The sequence below is a fragment of the Camelus dromedarius genome, chromosome 13, assembly GCF_036321535.1.
Source record: "Camelus dromedarius isolate mCamDro1 chromosome 13, mCamDro1.pat, whole genome shotgun sequence".
NCBI classification, from domain to species: domain Eukaryota; kingdom Metazoa; phylum Chordata; class Mammalia; order Artiodactyla; family Camelidae; genus Camelus; species Camelus dromedarius.
In genome coordinates, this window is record NC_087448.1 from 10,038,036 (window position 1) to 10,055,676 (window position 17,641).

The window sequence follows — 17,641 nt, forward strand, 5'->3', positions numbered from 1 at the left end:
GACATGGTCAGGAGGTGGGGCTCAGTCTTCTGGTGTCTTAATGTCCTCTCTGAGCCAGTGCTGATACACTTACTCCCCTAGACGTCAGCTCATTTTCCTAGACTATGTTGTTCCTTTTCAGTTCATAGTAATTTCCATAAAATCATCTAACTACCTGTCTTTATTATCCTTACACATGTGCCTTACCTCATTGCTTTGTTGCCAAATTAGGACTTTTGACAATAGCTGTTTGTCACTGCAGGGAGGGCTTCATTCCATCCTTCAAAGGCACTGAGTTATCATCTCCTAATCACTGTACAGCATTGTTGGTTGGTTTGTATGTTAATTATATACCATTCTTCACCATGTTTCTTCCCTTTTAATAAAAAAAAAGTTATTATAGAAAATTTTGAATAAATATAAAAGGAAAGGGAATAGTTTAATGAATCGCATGTCCCTGTCACCCACCTGTCTTCAACAGTTATCAACTCTGCCACTCTTGCTTTATGTATCCACATTCATACTTCTTTTTTTCCTGGAGTATTTTGAAAGCAATTCCCAAATATTTTATCATTTCATCTGTGAAATGTTAGTGTATGATATCCATTGGTTAAGTTTTCTAGAAAGATATTAACCATTGCACCATTATGGCACTCAGTAACTGAGTTAGTGTCATCCACTCCGTCTGTATTCAGCTTTCCCCAGGTGTCTCAAAAATGTCATTTTATAGTTGGTTGGTCTGAATCAGGATCTAAACATAGTCCACACATCGCATTGGGTTTATGTGTCCCTGGTTTCTCAGATCCTCAAACTGCTCCCTCTCCAATAGTTTTTTTGTTTTTGTTCTTTAATACAGTGTATTTGTTGAAGAAAGCAAGCCATTTGTCCTGCAGAATTTCCAGCATTCTAGATTTAGCCAGTTGTAACCTTGCAGTGATACATGATGTGGTTCTCTGTACCCTCTGTTTCCTGTAAACTTGTATAGTGGTATCTTGAGGCTTAATTCCACTCAGATTTGATCTTCTTTGTGGCAAGGACATGTCACAGCTGGTGCTGCTGTATCTCATCGGGAAGCATAGGATGCCAGTTGTCCCACTTTTAGTTACGATAATATTGACCAGTAGGTTTCATGGGGTCCACCTCTTCCTTCCATTATTGAGTTCCCCAGCCACTTTTCATAATTTACACAGCCGTTGAGTCAGCCCCGTTCTGAAGGCTTTTCTTGGGAGACCTCTTTTTTTAGGGGTGGCCAGCTTGGGTAGCTGGCACTCATGCCTGGTGGTTAGAGTTGGCCTTGCCTGGGGTCCTGGAAGCTGTCTATTGAGGCTGACTCCTCAGAATACAGAGTTACTGGTTTTCACACCTGGAACAAAATCCTTTTAGAATTTCAAATTTTACTGCTCTGTTTTTGAAAGTAGCTAAACTCCAAATTCTGATGACTTGATCTTTTCCTCACTAGATTCTTGAGTTTAAATACATTTACAAAAATTGTCTTGTTACTGCTTTGAGAATTGAGAGTGTTCTAAAGCTGGCATTTCACAATGTCATAATAGGTTCTGGTATTTAATGCATAAATTACTGCATGCTTTCACAGCAGAGATACCTAGGCTTCATCTAGTTTTACAAAATGCTGTTTGTTTAATATTAGGATACTGGTGGCTTAAATAAGACAGAAGGTTCATTATTCTCTTCTGCAAAATTACAAGCCAGTAGGCAGCTTAGAAACTGGGGAGCATGTCCCCCAGGGTCATTCAGAGACTCAAGCTCCAATCCAATTATCCAGCCCAGGTGTCACCGTCGTCTGCATGGTGGAGAAGCTGACTCACCAGCACCCCACATTCCAGGCAGTGGTGAGGAGAAGGACTTAGAAGGAAAGCAGCTCCTTTTATGGGCATGGCTGGGAGAAGCTGGTGTCATTTCCTCTTTCAGCCCATTGACCAGAACTAGTCACATGGCCCTTATCTAGCCACAAGTTGTGCTGGGAATTGTAGTCTCTGGCTGGGCAGCCATGTGCCCCTGTAAAACCCAAGAGATCCACTACGAAAAGGGAGAAGGAAAGGAAGGATATTAAAAATCAGTTAGTATTCTTTACTGAATCTCTCCAAGCTTTGGTTTCCTCATCTGTCAGGTGGGGATGAAACCCGCCCCACCGTTGTGGCTGTTAGAATCACATGCATGCGTGGATCAGTGTCCTGGAGCTTCTGGCTCAGCCTTCTTCCCATCCCTCAGTAGATTGTTCTAGGTATCGGGGCAGGAGAAGGGGCAGCGTGGCATCACAGAGCAGAAAGAGCACAGGCTTAGAACTCACTGTAGATCTGGGTTTGAATCTTTGTTATTATTAGCTGTGTGACTGAAGACACATTTACCCAGCCTCTGACCCTCTGTAAAATGAGGGTTAAAAGTTTATAAGAGTTTAATGAAAAAGTATATAAAAATACTTAGTGCAGTGTCTGGTGTATAGAAGATACACGGTTAAGTAGTAGCTAATTGCTAAGTGATCTCCGTGTAATTTCTTAGGTAAGCATGCCTGATGGGGAAAACTTATTATGTAAAGTTAATTTAAAGGGACTGCTTCTAAGCAGTTTCAACTAGTGACATACAATCACCATTCCATGTATTTTCAGTTTGAATACTTGAAGCTTAAACCTAAACCAGTGTTCTCTAAAGAAATCTCTGAAAGGTACAGGCATTAGAATAACCCAGAGTAAAATGCAATAAAAATGCAGGTCTGATCAGAATCTCTGGGAGTAAAGGTGCATTTTTATAAATACTTCCATGGTGGTCTTTATCATGCTGAAGTCTAAGACCTCAGGTCTAATCCACAGCACTTATTTGAAGTATTAGAATACTTGTACAGTACTTTGAGAGAAGAGAGAATAATTTATTTTATCTAATTTCAGATAAATAAGATGGGATTTTTAAATGAACTCAGGGATGAGATTTTTTTCCCCCAAAAGGCTGCAACTTAAAAAATAATGAATGTTTGCTCTAAATCATTTTTAGTTATTACGAAACCAGAGATTTCCCGCGTCCTATCATCATGCAGTGGAAACTGTTGTGAATATGCTGATGCCACACATCACTCAGAAGTTTCGAGATAACCCAGAGGCGTCTAAGAATGCGAATCATAGCCTGGCTGTGTTCATCAAGGTGGGGGCCTCCAGGGGAGAGGGGATCCGCCAAGTGCCTAGCACGCTCTTTCTAGCAGAGTGACTCCTGCATAGCAGGTGCTCACTTAATGTTGATGGCAGGTTTTTATGGTAAAGGATAAATGTATTCACAAGAAATGCTGATTTCAACCCAACTTTCCCACCAAAATTGGGACCTAAATACTTAACCTTTTTGGGTTGTTTGCTCCACAGAGATGTTTCACCTTCATGGACAGGGGCTTCGTCTTTAAGCAGATCAACAACTACATCAGCTGCTTTGCTCCTGGAGATCCTAAGGTAGAGTGTGTGTGTGTGTGTGTGTGTGTGTGTGTGTGTGTGTGTGTGTGTGTGTTAGTTATACGTTGTTCTTTCTTCCTCACTGAGTGCTATCTGATACCCACCTATTTCTCTAGGTTCACATCAGTATTTTCTTTCAGTCCCAGAGGCACAATTCACTCCCCTCTCTGGGAGATACTAACTAGTACTAACTAGTACTTGCATTAATGTGTGAGATACAATAGGGACACAGTAATTCCAAACATAACATAAACATACCTATTGATTTTTCTCATAAATACCTGAAATGACTTCTTAGCTGCAAAACTAAAAGTATCTGTGGTGTGAATCATAGTTTATTTATCAAGGTAACAGAGTAACCATGTAGCCTTTCTCTGGTAGAATTAGCTGTCTCTTCCCTTGTGTGTCTATTTTAAAGCTCTGCCTTACTCATTTATTAATTGGATTGAATCTGTCTATGATTATAAGCTGTCTGAAATCCTTTACTGAAGTAGGAGGAACATAAAAAATAAATGCCCTAAAAGTCAGTGGAGGATATTGTTTAATGAAATGCATTCCCAGTTTTCAAACAAATCCCTGCAGCTATTCTGAAACCTGCACAATAGTCTGGAGCATGCAGTTCTCAGAGAGAGAAGAGGCTAAAGACTGGCTGTGTGATTCCTAGAGGTTATTAGGATGCTGTATAAAGTATCCACTGAGGTGTTTAACTTATGACTAACCATTTTTTCCTGCAGACCCTCTTTGAATACAAATTTGAATTTCTCCGTGTGGTGTGCAATCATGAACATTATATTCCTTTGAATTTACCAATGCCATTTGGAAAAGGCAGGATTCAAAGATATCAAGGTAATCTCTGTTTAAATATATTAATCCTAGTCTTTTCAGAAAGACAGCCATTCATTTTTAATAAGAAAAGAGAATTAGTTCAAACATGACATTAGAATTACCTGATTTTTTCATTGATGAATTAATTTTTTTCTTGTTAAGTTTCCATTTTGAAAAAATGGATGAAGTGTTATATGGGACCTTACTGTTTTTAGCAAACTTACCATACTACAGATCATGCCACTGTGACTCTTTTTCATTGAAAAATTCCATTGCTTAAACAATAGAAATCCATTTTATTTACTGCAGTTTATTTTCATTTGTTTCACTTTTCCTTTTTTCTTACGAATTAGCTTTTCTTTCACCAACTGTGGAGTCAAATGACACTCCTGTAGGTAGGTGTGGGGTGTGACGCTTGCTTTCTTGCATTTTCCTCCTTTAAAAGAAAAAGAATGCAAGTGATTGCTGAAATGCTTCCGTATGCTATTCATTTAGGCATTTCCCATATACTTGGATCAGTTTTAAAATTCATGACAAACCAGTGAATTTGTTCCCGCTGTCAGTGAGACATTGCAATAACATCCCCGGGAGGCATCTTGGTTTTTGCTCCTGGGGCCGCTAGGTCCTCTAGGATGTTTCTTTAAGAAGTAAAGCAAACGAAAAGCTCTGCTTCACTTCAAAACTGTATTATTCCACCACTTTCATAGTCCTTGTTTCTAGCAGTAGCAGTAACCTATGACACAAGCAACACGGCTTTTCACATGCTTTTTGTTTGCATGTTGAGTCTTTATTAACTGTTCCACATCCTAGAGATTTCTTTGTCTTCATCGAGTAAGTCAGATGAATCAAATTAGTCTGTAAAGTCTGTCAAGTAATAGTTACTGAGTTTAGTGCCTTGTATGTGCTCAGGATTATTTATGCTAAAGGAGAGAAATGGTAGAAGGATGCCACCAAACTCTCAATGACACCTCAATCAGCTGACTCTGAAATTGAGAGAGAGAGACAGAGAGGCATTCATCCAGAGACATAAGTAGCTTCCCCCCGGACAGACTTGGGCTGCCTTTCAAAGAGCAGGAAGGGGGTCTGTGGCCTGAAGTTGGCTCTCATGCATTCGACAAATACGTATTTACCTGGCACCAACTACACCTGGCCTTGGGATACAGTCGTGGACAACAAGGATGACGTCCCCAGCTGTCTTACCTGTGTGACGTACATAGAATATTAGAGATAAGTGCTAAGGAGAGAAAAATAAAGCAAGGGAAGGTGATAGGAAATGGGGTGGCGTTTGAGATCAGGTGGCCAGGAAAAGCCTCACTGAGGTGACTTCGGGATGATAATTGAAGGCGAGGGGTTGAGCATTCTAGGCCCAGGGAACCGCTGTCCATTCAGCATCCCCATCCAACCTGGCCCCCCGCCCGTCTCACTCACATGGTTCCCCACACGTCAGACACACCTGCCACTCCCAGCTCTTCAAACACGGCACGCCCACCCGACACTTCTTCACCTCAACCAGCACCTCCCTGCGGGAGCCTCATCCTCCTCCTGGCCAGTCACTCAGCACCTCTGAGGTGGGGCTGGCTGGGTCTCCCCCTCCCCTCTCCCAGGGCCCCTCCTGGAGTGAATTGCTTCCCACCCTGCACTCCAGACTAGTCACCCCCACCTCACCCACTGTCCACGAATAGCCCACCTGAATTGGAGACCACGACTCTCTTTTCCTCTCACCTGTCAGGGTGCTGAGGACAGCTCTTCACGCCCAGTGGCTGGGGAGTGAACGTGTGCTGATGCCTGTCCTCCCCTCTGACCTGGCAGGCCCAGTGGTTTATTCTGCAGGACTGAGTGAGTCGGAGACCCTTCAGGTACCCTGCAGACACGCACAAGCTCTTAGTAGGCTGTCAGGGTACTTGGTGGCTAGAAGGGCTGCCCTAGGCGGGTGGTCTGGGTCACCTACAGATAATTTCCATGACTGCACTGATAGGAATAAGGGTGGGTTTTTTTTTCTGCATTCTCCTTCCTCTCACCCTTCTCACCTGCTCCTCCATTTTTCTCTCTGTGCACGCACACATACACACATGTACAGTTACACCCATAAATAATTTTCTTCTGTGAATTCAAGCTGTGAACTGTCTTTTCAATAAACTGGGCTTAAAAATCATAAACTGTTGACATGAGTATTCCAGGATGATGAACACTCTTTCCCTTCCTTCTGTTGAAGGGTTTCATAGGAGTTGGGTCAGACAGACCTTGATTAGGTTTAGAAGCAAGTATCTAAAACAGAATTAAAGTCAAAGGAGAGGCCTATAGATTTTCCTCTAACAATGGATTCAGTATGAGAATTTAAATCTGAGCTACAGCTTACTGAAAGGTGTGTTTCAACTTCAAAGTGTGATGTTCAGCTGCTTTGACTTACCCTCCCTCAGTGGAGTTCACGTTTGTGTCTCTCTTTTCCAGAGGAGCTTTCAGTCTTGTCACTTAGCTTGCTGATGATTTACTAGTTTGATTTGGTACTTTGTCCATTTTAGTTCTAATTTTAATATAAATGAAACTAACATGTTTTCAATTTGCTTTTTGAAGTTCAGAAGTTTTAAGAGTATATTATAGAAAATTCTAAGTTAAATTAGATCTTCATTCAGTGATAGCAAAATAGGTTCTATGCTAACTCGTTCATTTTACACAGTTGGGTTTTAATGAGGGTAGATGGGCATTAATGACAAGGAAACAGATAAATGAAGTCATGTAGTGTGAAGAAATTCTAAGAGACCATGTATATTTATTCTTTAATTACGTGTTTGTTATGCACGTATTACTTCTCTATAATGTTGTCAATTAGTACAGCTTTATTTTTAAATTTTGTATCAATAACAAAATTGCATTAGTAGTATAACATACTGTTCTATATTCTGAAAATTGGTGCTAAAACTTTTCACTAACTCAGTAATTATGTAGGATGTAATATCTTCCAAAATCAAAATCCAGTGCATTTATTTGTATTTAAATTTTGTTTTCATTTAGGAGTTCAGTGTGTTAAGAAGTAGAGTAGTATTTTAGATAATCAACACTTGCCTGTTCAAAGCCAAGTCTAATCATCTGTTGACACACACAGAGGGGCTGGATGCAGAGGGTGGGCTTGGTTTTTATTTTTTCTCAGAGAGCGCTGCAACCTCTCTAACTGAAGCGGTTTCTATCCTCATTTCAGACCTCCAGCTTGACTATGCATTAACGGATGAGTTCTGCAGAAACCACTTCTTGGTGGGACTATTACTGAGGGAGGTGGGGACCGCCCTCCAGGAGTTCAGGGAGGTCCGGCTGATTGCCATCAGCGTGCTCAAGAACCTGCTGATAAAGCATTCTTTTGATGACAGATATGCTTCCAGGGTGAGTCATCCCTGATGGGAGGAAATGTGGATGGAGAAATGTCTTTCATTTTGGGTAATATAAAGAAAATAAGCAAAGAGAAAATGAGTGGTAACCACACTAAGACTCTTCTCTGTTTATGTAATAAAATCTAATAGCAGATCCTTATAGGAAGGGTGCAAATACAGGAGATCGCCAGTGCCAGCTCAGCGCATCATCACTTCTCAGAGTCTGGGATAACTTACACTGTGTGCTTTGTTTCAGAGCCATCAAGCCAGGATAGCCACTCTCTACCTGCCTCTGTTTGGTCTGTTGATTGAAAATGTCCAGCGGATCAATGTGAGAGATGTGTCTCCTTTCCCTGTGAACCCTGGCAGTGTACGTATGCACAGTCACACACACACTTCCTGTATTTGTTTCCTGCGGCTGCCCTAGTACCACAAACTGGGTGGCTACAAACGACAGAAATTCATTCTTTCACAGCCAGAAGGCCAGAAATCCAAAATCAAGGTGTCAGTTGGATTGATAACTTCTGGAGGCTCTGGTTGAAGAGTCGGTTCCCTGCCTGTGTCCTAGCTTCTGGTGGTTGCCCAGAATTCTTGCGTTCTTTGGCTTGTGGCTGCATCACTCCAGCCTCTGCCTCTGTCTTCACATGGTGTTCTCCCTGGTTTGGGTCTGTGTCTCTGGGGTCCTGTCCTGTCCTTATAAGGACACCAGTGCTTGGATTTAGGGCCCACCCTAATCCAGGATGACCTCATCTTATCTTACATCTTAATTACATCTGCAAAGACTCTATTTCAAATAAGGTCACATTCTGAGGTTCTGGGTGGATATGAATTTGAGAGGGGGGCTACGACACACTATTCAACTATACACCTCCCATTTTTGCCCCTAAAACCATCATAATCTACAGTATTGTTGGTAAATTGCATTTCTGGCTAAGATGGGGTCAATCAGTAAACCTTCAACTCTTTGTGTGTGTGTGTGTGTGTGTATGTGTATTTTTCTTGTTTTCTTTGCAGGGGGTAATTAGGCTTAGTTATTTATTTATTTATTTTTAGAGGAGGTGCTGGGGATTGAACCCAGGACCTCGTGCGTGCTAAGCATGTGCTCTACCACTTGAGCTTTACCCTCCCCTCAACCTTCAACTCTTGTTAAAAATCATTATAAATAACCATGTTTTCCTGATGGCTCAATATCTTCTAAGATGTCAGGATCTTCTTTGCATATCCAACACAAACTTATAGAGGAAGGAGTTTATTTAAAAAAGAAAAAAAAAGCATGATTCTAGCTTTTGAGAGCTCAGTGCTAGCCCCAGTTCTCATGTAACATATACACAGTCTCTGCCTTTTTGGGATAAAGTTTCTCTGTGTCTGGAAAATTAGAAAGTCAGACTGGATGTCAAGGAGGCCAAGGTGAGTGACTCCTCCTCCCCAAACTGATCACCTTATTTTAGCTTTATGCAGTCATTTAAAGGTATACTAGAAATTAAGTTGACTGAAGGATGATGCCAGAAATGATCTCAAAACATTTTGGTTTGGGGGTGTAGGTATAGCTCAGTGGTAGAGCGCATGCTTAGCATGCATGAGGTCCTGGGTCCCATCCCCAGTACCTCCATTAAAAAATAAGTAAATAAATCACTAAACAAACCTAATTACCTGCCTCCTCCCCCCATAAAAAAAAGTTTTCGTTGGAGACAATCTGCCATTAATTTGGACAGGTGTTGGTGGTTCCACAGTTTCCATTTCCTGTTCCTTCTGGACCCATGAACTGGCTCAGTTGTTCATCTTGCTGGTTTGTCATTACAGCATACACCTGGGGAGTTTTCTTTTGTGTGTTTCTGCCCCTTCTTCCCCAATCATGATGCTTTGTCCCGTATTTTATACATTCTCTCCCCCTCTGAGTACATCTCTACATAATGGTGCATTGAGATGAGCCACATTTATAGAACAAGTTTGTAGTTCCAAAGAGGGTGAATGTTCAATGTCCTTAAAGGGCATGCATCACACTGATCTCACCCTCTCCAACACTATTTCACACCTGTGTTCTCGAAATCTGTCTGCTTTTCTAATCAGGATAAGTAATTCAGGGTGTACTGCTCCCTCTCTGTCCTGCTATAACCCTGAGAAGAATGAACGCCAGCTTTTCTCTGGCCTTCATCCCGCTAAAATCCCTTTGTGACACAACTTCATAATGAACATAATCTCTCTGCTGATTGAGAGTTCACATGAGGCTCCAGACTTGCAGAGATTTTCACTGCTGCTATTGTTAAGTCTGCTGCTCATTTGGGAGGATTTCTGACGTGAGAGAAAAACCAACATTCCAGTTAAAGCACATGAGGCCTTTTCTGAAGGAAAAAACATACTGAAATCATCTAAAGAAATGTTCGGCATCAGAGCTCTGGAAAGGGAAAGGTGCTAGACCTTCTGGGGAAAGCAATGACTTTGGGGCCAAGATTTCTCTGCCCCGCAGACCCGAAGTACTCTGTGCTCCCCCCTCCTTCTCCTTCTCTGGTCCCCCCGCCGGCCTCCCTCTTACACGTGGGGCAGCCACTCCCCCCTCAGGCACGTTTGAGATGCCAGGCTGTTTCCTCCTGTTCTTCCACTTGGCCCACACTTCCAAGAACAGTGGGTGAATCTTTTCAAGTCGTCTTCAATTATTTCTTCTCTCTCTCCCCTCTGACAGACTGTGAAGGAGGAGTCACTTACTCTGCCAGCTGTAAATCCGTTGGTGACACCGCAGAAGTCTGGCAACACGCTGGATAGCAGCCTGCACAAGGACCTCTTTGGCGCCATCTCTGGCATCGGTAATGCTGGCCACTCTGGTCTGCTGCCCCTAGTCTGATTCTGAGAGTGTCTTTAATCCGACCGTTTGTCAGCTTTCAAATTAGAACTTTGAAGTCTTGAGCTCCTCCTTCAGATATTCTTTTCCTGATTTTGCTTCTCAACCCTACGCTGAAAATAAAGATCCGAAGTTCTCAGGAATTCTAGATACAGTACACTTAATCACATATTTGTACTGTTTGCTTTTTGTTTAATGCTTGTGAATTTTTCATTTTAAGTCTTCAAATTGGCTTGTTTATGCTTTTAAGAAAAGAATGTGTTTGCAGGTGTGTGTGGACGGTAGGGTTTATTTGTAGGGTTCACCATGTAGATGAAATGTGATGCAGTAATTCCTGAAGGAGGTACTGGTTTATGGCTAGCATGCAGTCCCGAAAGCAGTTTTCTAAAATCTTCTTTCCTAGAATATTTTTTCAATCTGAAATAATGTTAGAGCAGCCCCCACAGGGAGGAAAACAGATGGCATAAATCAAGATTCAAATTGAGTCGTTTTTCCATAAGAAAATGCCTGAGAAATGTACTTATTAATATTCTGACTAATTGAGCCCATGTGCCAGCTACTTCATAAAGATAATGGTACAAAATATATATATATATATATGTAAATTTTTGTAGAATTGTCACAGACATGCCCAGGCTGACGCTGTCTTCATTTCTCCCTCTTTAAACCACAGTTTGAATAAATGAAGCATCCTGCTGTGGCTGGTGCTCAGACCACCCAGTAATGGGACTAACTCATAGGGCAGAACAAAGGGCAGTCCTTTCATCTAAGTAATCTGCAGGACTGTTGTTTGTTCTGAGTTTATGTCCTTGGCTTTTGTGTTGTTCCTGTTGCCTACAAGCTATTTCACACAGGCCATGACACTGGCCAGACTATAAAATTGGAAACCTCACCCCAGTGCTCAAATGTATCCTATGACACCAATACCAGTCGTTACCTTACTTATGTCTGTGTGCATTTTTCATAGTTATACTTACTTCATTTGGCGTCGTAAAGATTAAATGAGTTAATTCATGCAAAATGCAGAGCCCGGCTTGTGTTTCTGCTGCCTTTCCCGTGGGGCCCGGGCCCTGTCTTTGCCTTCCTCTGTCCACACACTGCTCTGGGAGTAGGGAAGGGTTCCCTTCAGAGGGTTGGTCTGCAGCAGTTCACAGCACTGGCTTTAAAGTCAGACCGATGTGGCTTTCGATCCAGACTCCACCATTTACAATTACCATGGATAGGATGTTTCTCCTCTTCACCCTGTGTCCACATCTCAAAAAACAGGGTCATGGTGAGGGATGAAGAGCTAGTTCGATGTGCGCAGTGCTTGGCAGGGTAGATGCTCAGAGTTGTTAAATGACTGCCATTATAACAAGCACAGTTCTTCAGCGTTATTCATGCTTTGTTATTTACTCTCAGTAGCCAATTAGATGAGTCGCAGAGCCTAACTCTTAACCTTGTCCTCTCTGACCTGTATTCTGTAGGATTCCAGACTTTGTGGAAATGATGAAACTAGAATGAGGTGATGTTTTGACCCTGACTTTTTCCTCCAGTTCCACATTCCCCTTATTAGGGTTTGGGATGCCTTGAGAATGCAGAGACGAGCCATTGGTGTCTTTAGCACAAACTTCAGTTGCTCTGTGTTCATAGTGAAGTTACCAAAAGTACTTGAGACTGATTTTGTCCCTTTTCACTCTTTCTTGAATTTCAAGATCTGGATCTGCTTTTCATAGGAATTCACCACAACAGACTTACTTTACTCAGGCTTTATCTATGTCTCCCGCCCCTCCCCACCACCTTTAAAGACTTAAATCCTTGTTCCCTTTTAGGAATGCCTTCCTGGGAAGCCCCCATCTTTGGATTTACTAGTTGTTTTCTGGTAGCTTTAGCTTTTATTCATCAAGGAATTTCCAGTTAATTTTAGCCCGAGTACTTATCCTTCAAGAGCAGACCTGAGGAAATTCTGTGTCCACACTTACTGAGAATGTACCCTCAGCAGTTTTTTTTTTAATGTGTTTGGAACATGGTGCATGAAAATTTCTAAAACTGATTCATTGCCTGAATAATACTCTGAGATGACATTCACTTTAAAACACACATATTCTTAGGCCCAAGGTTCCATTTTCCACCTACTACTCAGTGTATTGCATTTTGCTGTCCTTACAAAGGGGAGAGAGTTGAACTAAACTTTTCATTTTACTTACAGGTTGTTTGAGGTTTTTAAAAGTAAGGCACTTGGCCAGGATATTAAATACACACACACACACACGGAACAATAGTTCTACTGAACATGTTGATTTTGATTTATTGCATTTTCATCTGTTTTCCTTAGATTATGACTCTTGTTGTGGAATTGATCCTAAAACTGAGAATTTAAGGTCTAATTTTACTTTACTGAGAGCCTCTTCCTCCTGAGCTCTGTGTTCTACATTACATTTGAAGTCCAGTTATATGAGGAGGACAATACTTCTAATCTGGTCATAATGCACACTTCTTTTTTGAGTGTAGAAGACTTGTGGCCCTTTCGTAGAGTTTTTTACATGCTACTTGTGACAGTCTATCACACAGGTCCTCTTCTGGGGAGGTGCGGCTGTGTGGTTTACATGTTCCCAGCTTCACTTGCATTTTCAAATTCTCCTGACTCTTCTCTTCTTGATACACTTAATACATTGAATCGGTTTCAGGGATGGTGGCGGATAATCCTGTGTGTCAGGTAGGGGGAGGGATTAACTTAGAGGTGCCTTAGTCCACGGCAGCTGATGTGCAGGCTGAAACCTGAAAACGACCTGCCCGGTCTGCAGCGCCAGGTAAAGGTGTCTCCAGGGGAGGCAGCGGGGTGTGGGAGGCTGTGCTTATGGCCTCCTGCAGCACATGCCAAAAGTCTTCCCGTGCGGCGTGCACCGCCAGCCAGGCCTCTCCGCCAGGGGTGTGCCTTTTGGGTCAGCACAGAATGTACAAGTCTGAGAGTCATTTTTAATTATGTGATTTATTTAAATCTTATCTAAGCAGGAAGTCAATCTATTACTTTTTCAAAATTCCATAATATTGAGGTAGAGGCTGACTTCTACCTTAAACTGCTGTCTTCTTCGCAGATGTCACAAATTTTATTTCCAAGCTTGATTTCCATTCTGCTTGTAACTGTTTATTGCAGAGATTCCCAGACATTCTCAGTTTAGAGCACCCTTACTGTCCCAGAAGTTTTTTTCACAGGGTCCCCAGGCCAAAAGAAACACCCAGTGATTCTGTTTATTAGGTACTTAGGGCCAAATAACTTAAGAAGTACTTACAACCTAACAACTTAATAGGCATTTGAAAACTATATACATGAATTTAAAGAAAAAACTTGTGTTTTATTTTTAATAACCACAGTTCTTACTAATGGAATGTGTGTGCCTGTTTGGCGCTGCACAGCTTCTCAAATTTGGAATCAGATTGCTCACCGACATTCTCATTTCCTGTTCCATGTTGATTTTCACCCAGTACTTGCTTTTTATCATAGCAACCACCAAATACCCTGCTTCACAAAGATACGACATCATGGAAAGGAATGTAGCACAATTTAAGGTTGAAACTACAGTTTCCAGCAAATGTCAAATATCACTGTGTTTTCCTTGAAAATCTAAACTGTCCCATAACACCCCTCAGAGATTTTAGGGTGCCTCAGCATACCTTTTGAGGACTGCAGGTTTACTGCATGGCTTAGTTTTTTTGATTTGATAGTTGTAGATCATTTTATCTTTTCAATTTTTTGAAGTCCTTATTCCATCCTAGTCTGAAACAGAATTTTCTCCTTTAGTCTGAGCAATCAAAGGTGGTTACTCATAAGTGAATTGATAATTATATCTGAACATTTCAGATTCAAATTTATTTTTATCTCACTCTCTATGGCCTGATTCTTTAAAGGGAAAGTAATTGAATTCAAGCAACTCTTGAACCAACTTCCTAACAGAAAAGATAAGTGCCATAAAAGCAATTTCTCTTAAAGTTCAGTACTTACCTCTGTTCTGTTCTGTCTCTCCAAACTTTTGGTCTTGGTTTGATTGCTGTTTAGCTTCTCCATATACAAACTCAACTCCAAACATCAATAGCGTGAGAAATGCTGATTCAAGAGGATCTCTCATAAGCACAGATTCCGGGAACAGCCTTCCAGAAAGGAACAGTGAAAAGAGCAATTCCCTGGACAAGGTAATTTCTTTTCATATAACTTAAGTGTTTCTTATAACTGACGATTTAGCCCGAAGTAGACACGCTTAATGTTCTAGTGTTCATTAAGTGTGACCCTTTTTTTCCCTTAAATAACTCAGTTAACCTGGGGCAGATGATCAGAGTATTATCTAAGGATGGGCCCATTCCCTGATCCCCCCGATTCCTGTTTCCAGGGTTTCAGATCAGGGCAGTGTTTACAGTGGAGGACTTTGAGCAAATGGTTCTGGCAGTTTGGACAGGTAGGGGAATCAAAATGCCACTCACTCAGAATCGCCCCTGTCTGTGTGCCAGAGAACACCATTTGTAACATAGTCATCCATGCAGACAGGCGTTGGCTCCAAAGCTGACTCCTGAAAAGATTAACTGATCATACAGGTGATTCAGAGAGGAGGCTTTCCACTCACACTGTGCTCCCAGCCCCAACCTAACACATCCTCCTATTTAACTATTTCTCTTGAAATAACTGAGACTCGGGCTATTTGGAAATTCGTGCGAATGGATCAGGCTCGGACTGAAACCTGGAACCATGATAGGTTAGTCTCACCTTGGCTACTGTTTTCCTAAGTTGTTTCAAGTTATAGGCGAACACGTGTACTGACCAACAGGTGACCCACTTGGGGATGTGTCCCTAGTTCTCAGAACCGTGGAAGACATCCTTCCTCGGCATCAGGTTTGTCACCATACCTTTAGTTTCATGGCTGGCCTTGACGGGAACCTTAGCCGCGGTTCTGCGGAGGCGCGAGCATCTCTGCAGGCACGAGCATCTCCGTACAGCCGTGTGTCACGATGTGTCCACCTTTTCCCTTGACCCTGACACGCCCGCGTGTGTAGAGGGAGAAGCTGCTCCGAAGGCACTCGACTTGCGTCCCGCGCGGTGCGGGAAAGGAGGAGGAGAGCGGCCAGTCGGCCAGGAGACAGCGGGTCACCGTGGACTTCTCGCTGCTGACGCTTCCGCCGCTGCCGGAGGAAGCCGTGCCCCCCGCACCCCACATCCCGCTGCTACTGGCCCAGAGCTCCCCGGGTGGCTCTGCTGAAGTGGGTGGGCGAGTCCGCGCATGTGCTCTGCAGTTTTGCCACTGATCGCACCTGTATTTCCTCCTGTAGTAAAAGTACCCACGCGCGTTAATTCAAACTCGTTTATTAAATATTTTTTCCAATTGCCCACCCACCAATACCTTGAATGAAAGATATTTCTCACTGATCTTTCCACTTTAGTATTTGGCCAAAAAAAAAAAAAATCCTGATTTCAATTGGAAATACAACTTTGAAAATTTTTAAATCTCCTGTGTTTTTTAAACAAGATGCGATTCTTGTTTTATTTATTTATTTATTTTTATGTGAACACTTTGAACGTGTGAACCTGCTGTCTAGTGGCAAAACTACCCTCACCCTGCGCCCTGAGCTTTCTGAAGTTTCCGGTGCTGAGCTAAGCTGATGGTGGAGTGATCGCATCTGTTTACGGCTTTGCGGTGCTCTGCTAAGGTGTCACTCCTTATCCCTATACAGCTGCACGTGGTCTTCCCCCAAAGATGCCCCAGGATGTAACTGGACCACAGTGACTCTGCTTCCGGCTTTAGTGGCTGGTACACAGTAGCACCATGGACTTAATTTGCTGTTTCAGCCACTGACGTGTTCCTGGGGCTGTGCTTGGTTTGGCCCTGTCTTCTGAATCGTCATTTCTGTGTTTGATCTCAGCACATAAACTTTTTTGCATGAAGTTTTACTTGGCATTTCAGAACTAAGCCAGTAGCTACAACTGTGGTTATCCAATTTGGAAGGTCTGGGCCTTCTGGCTTGTCTCAGGAGAGTGTGCAAAGGAGGCAAGACAGACCTTCTGTGGAATAGCCCATGTATATCTGGCAATGGCGTGCCTGTAGTTTGTTGACAAATCATTTATACCTTCTAATTTGTATGATTTGACTCAATTCTAAGAATCTTTCTCTTCCAAGGGAAAAAAGTGAACCTAATTTTGTTTTACCTGTAATGAAGGAGAAAAATCACCTGTGTTTTTTTTTTCTTTAGCATCAACAGAGTGGCACTTTGGGAAATTCTGTGGTCCGCTGTGACAAACTTGACCAGTCTGAGATTAAGAGCCTGCTGATGTGTTTCCTCTACATCTTAAAGAGCATGTCTGATGGTAGGTCAAAAGGAAGATTCCTGTTTTGCTTTCCTTGTTTCAGTATTTTGTTTATTTTTTTTAATTGTAATTGAAAGAATTTAAGGATTTTCTCTGTTGTTTGAAATACATGTTAATTTATTAAATGTAGTAGAACTAAGTCTTAATTTGGGAATTTATGTTTATTATTGTATTCTAGAAAATGGGTTCTAAAATGTGAATGGGTCTTTTTAAAAAATTTATATTAAAACTCAGACCTGCCATCTTCACGAAAGGAGACAGAGCAGATAAATGAAGTAGTTTCTTTTTTCCTTTAATTTCATTTGTCCAAAAAAACTTACTGGCAATTTGCAAAACTTTATTAGTCCATGTCTTGAATTCGAGTTTGTAGTGTTGGTGACCCAAGCATCTCTTTATTTAGACTGTGTGTGACATTCCTGTTTTTAATTGGACATGAGGTGTGTTTAGTTTTCTAATGGAAATAGTGGTATCGTGGTTGACTAAGTTTCTGGTTAAGGATTTGACAACCACATTTTTTAATAGAAATGACCACAACCATGAGTGCTTTGTCAGTACCATGCAGAGCTTGTAAACATCCACGACGGGACAGTTCCGACTCTGATCATATGATAGAACCAGTCACGTGAAACTGCTGTAGGACAGTGTCACAGTCCTTATCTTGGTCAGAGCTCTTCTTACTTTCCCTCTAACAAATTAAAACGTGTTCTATGAGCTTCATTAAGGTAATTGAGTGAAGATTAACTTTTTTGGAAATAAAGTGCCATTTTCTGAGACCTGAAGACCCCTTGTCTGGTGGCAGCAGTGTGGGCATTGAACACCCAGGGGAGGTGTTTCTGCTGCAGAAAGTGTTCCTTTTGTACCAGACTTCAATTTC

The 17,641-nt window shown here is 41.9% G+C and overlaps 1 protein-coding gene across 22 annotated transcripts in view; it reads left to right on the forward strand.

The window, feature by feature from the left end:
* The window catches only part of DOCK9 (dedicator of cytokinesis 9), a 256,366-nt gene that overhangs the window by 188,178 nt on the left and 50,547 nt on the right, over nucleotides 1-17,641 (forward strand). For all 22 annotated transcript variants that reach the window (XR_010383575.1, XR_010383576.1, XR_010383577.1 and 19 more), the window contains exons 28-35: nucleotides 2,983-3,129; nucleotides 3,342-3,425; nucleotides 4,160-4,271; nucleotides 7,444-7,622; nucleotides 7,866-7,979; nucleotides 10,287-10,407; nucleotides 14,476-14,609; nucleotides 16,653-16,767. Coding sequence is in view for 17 of the 22 variants with exons in the window: in XM_031466259.2 (XP_031322119.1) it covers nucleotides 2,983-3,129; nucleotides 3,342-3,425; nucleotides 4,160-4,271; nucleotides 7,444-7,622; nucleotides 7,866-7,979; nucleotides 10,287-10,407; nucleotides 14,476-14,609; nucleotides 16,653-16,767 (1,006 nt within the window). In the remaining 5 variants the exon portion in view is untranslated. The remainder of the gene's footprint in view (nucleotides 1-2,982; nucleotides 3,130-3,341; nucleotides 3,426-4,159; nucleotides 4,272-7,443; nucleotides 7,623-7,865; nucleotides 7,980-10,286; nucleotides 10,408-14,475; nucleotides 14,610-16,652; nucleotides 16,768-17,641) is intronic.